At 55.5% G+C, this 479-nt stretch overlaps 1 protein-coding gene across 1 annotated transcript in view; it reads left to right on the top strand.

Annotated features, from left to right (window-relative positions):
- Positions 1 to 479, top strand: part of EMH_0022200 (WD domain, G-beta repeat-containing protein, putative) — a gene marked incomplete at both ends in the record, with an annotated part of 7,961 nt that overhangs the window by 7,097 nt on the left and 385 nt on the right. The window contains one exon of the mRNA XM_013501902.1: positions 166 to 433. Coding sequence (XP_013357356.1) covers positions 166 to 433 — 268 coding nt within the window. The remainder of the gene's footprint in view (positions 1 to 165; positions 434 to 479) is intronic.

Raw genomic sequence — 479 nt, 5'->3', positions numbered from 1 at the left:
CTGCGGTGTATGTACAGCTCGAATGGACTCAATGCAGGGAGCCCAACGACTCTATCCTAGGCTGCTGCTTGTTGCTGCTGCTGCTCTTGTTGCTGCTGCTGCTGTTGCTGCTGCTGCTGCTGTTTGCATGTTTTGTGTGTCATGGAGTGCTGCTTTTTGCTGCAGGAGGAGACGCGGGTTGGTGCAGCAGCAGCAGCAGCAGCAGCAGCACCAGCAGCAGCAGCAGCACCAGCAGCAGCAGCAGCAGCAAAATATTTATCTGTTTCCTTTGCTGAGGGAGGAGCGATGCATGAGCGCGAGGCAGCAGCAGCATCAGATGCTGCAGCAGCAGAAATTGCTGCTGCTGCTGCTGCTTCTCCTGCTGCAGCACTGCATGCAGTACTAAGAAAGAGCCACGCGTCAGCTGCTGCTACCGCAGGGAAGGCCCTCAAAGGTAGGGTTTAGGGTTTAGGGTTTAGGGTTTACACAGTTGAGGGTTG

The sequence above is a fragment of the Eimeria mitis genome, genomic scaffold (genome assembly GCF_000499745.2).
Source record: "Eimeria mitis Houghton genomic scaffold, Emh_scaff784, whole genome shotgun sequence".
In the NCBI taxonomy this organism is placed as follows: domain Eukaryota; phylum Apicomplexa; class Conoidasida; order Eucoccidiorida; family Eimeriidae; genus Eimeria; species Eimeria mitis.
Note: the sequence above shows the minus strand (reverse complement) of the source record. Positions and strands in the feature narration are given on the sequence as shown.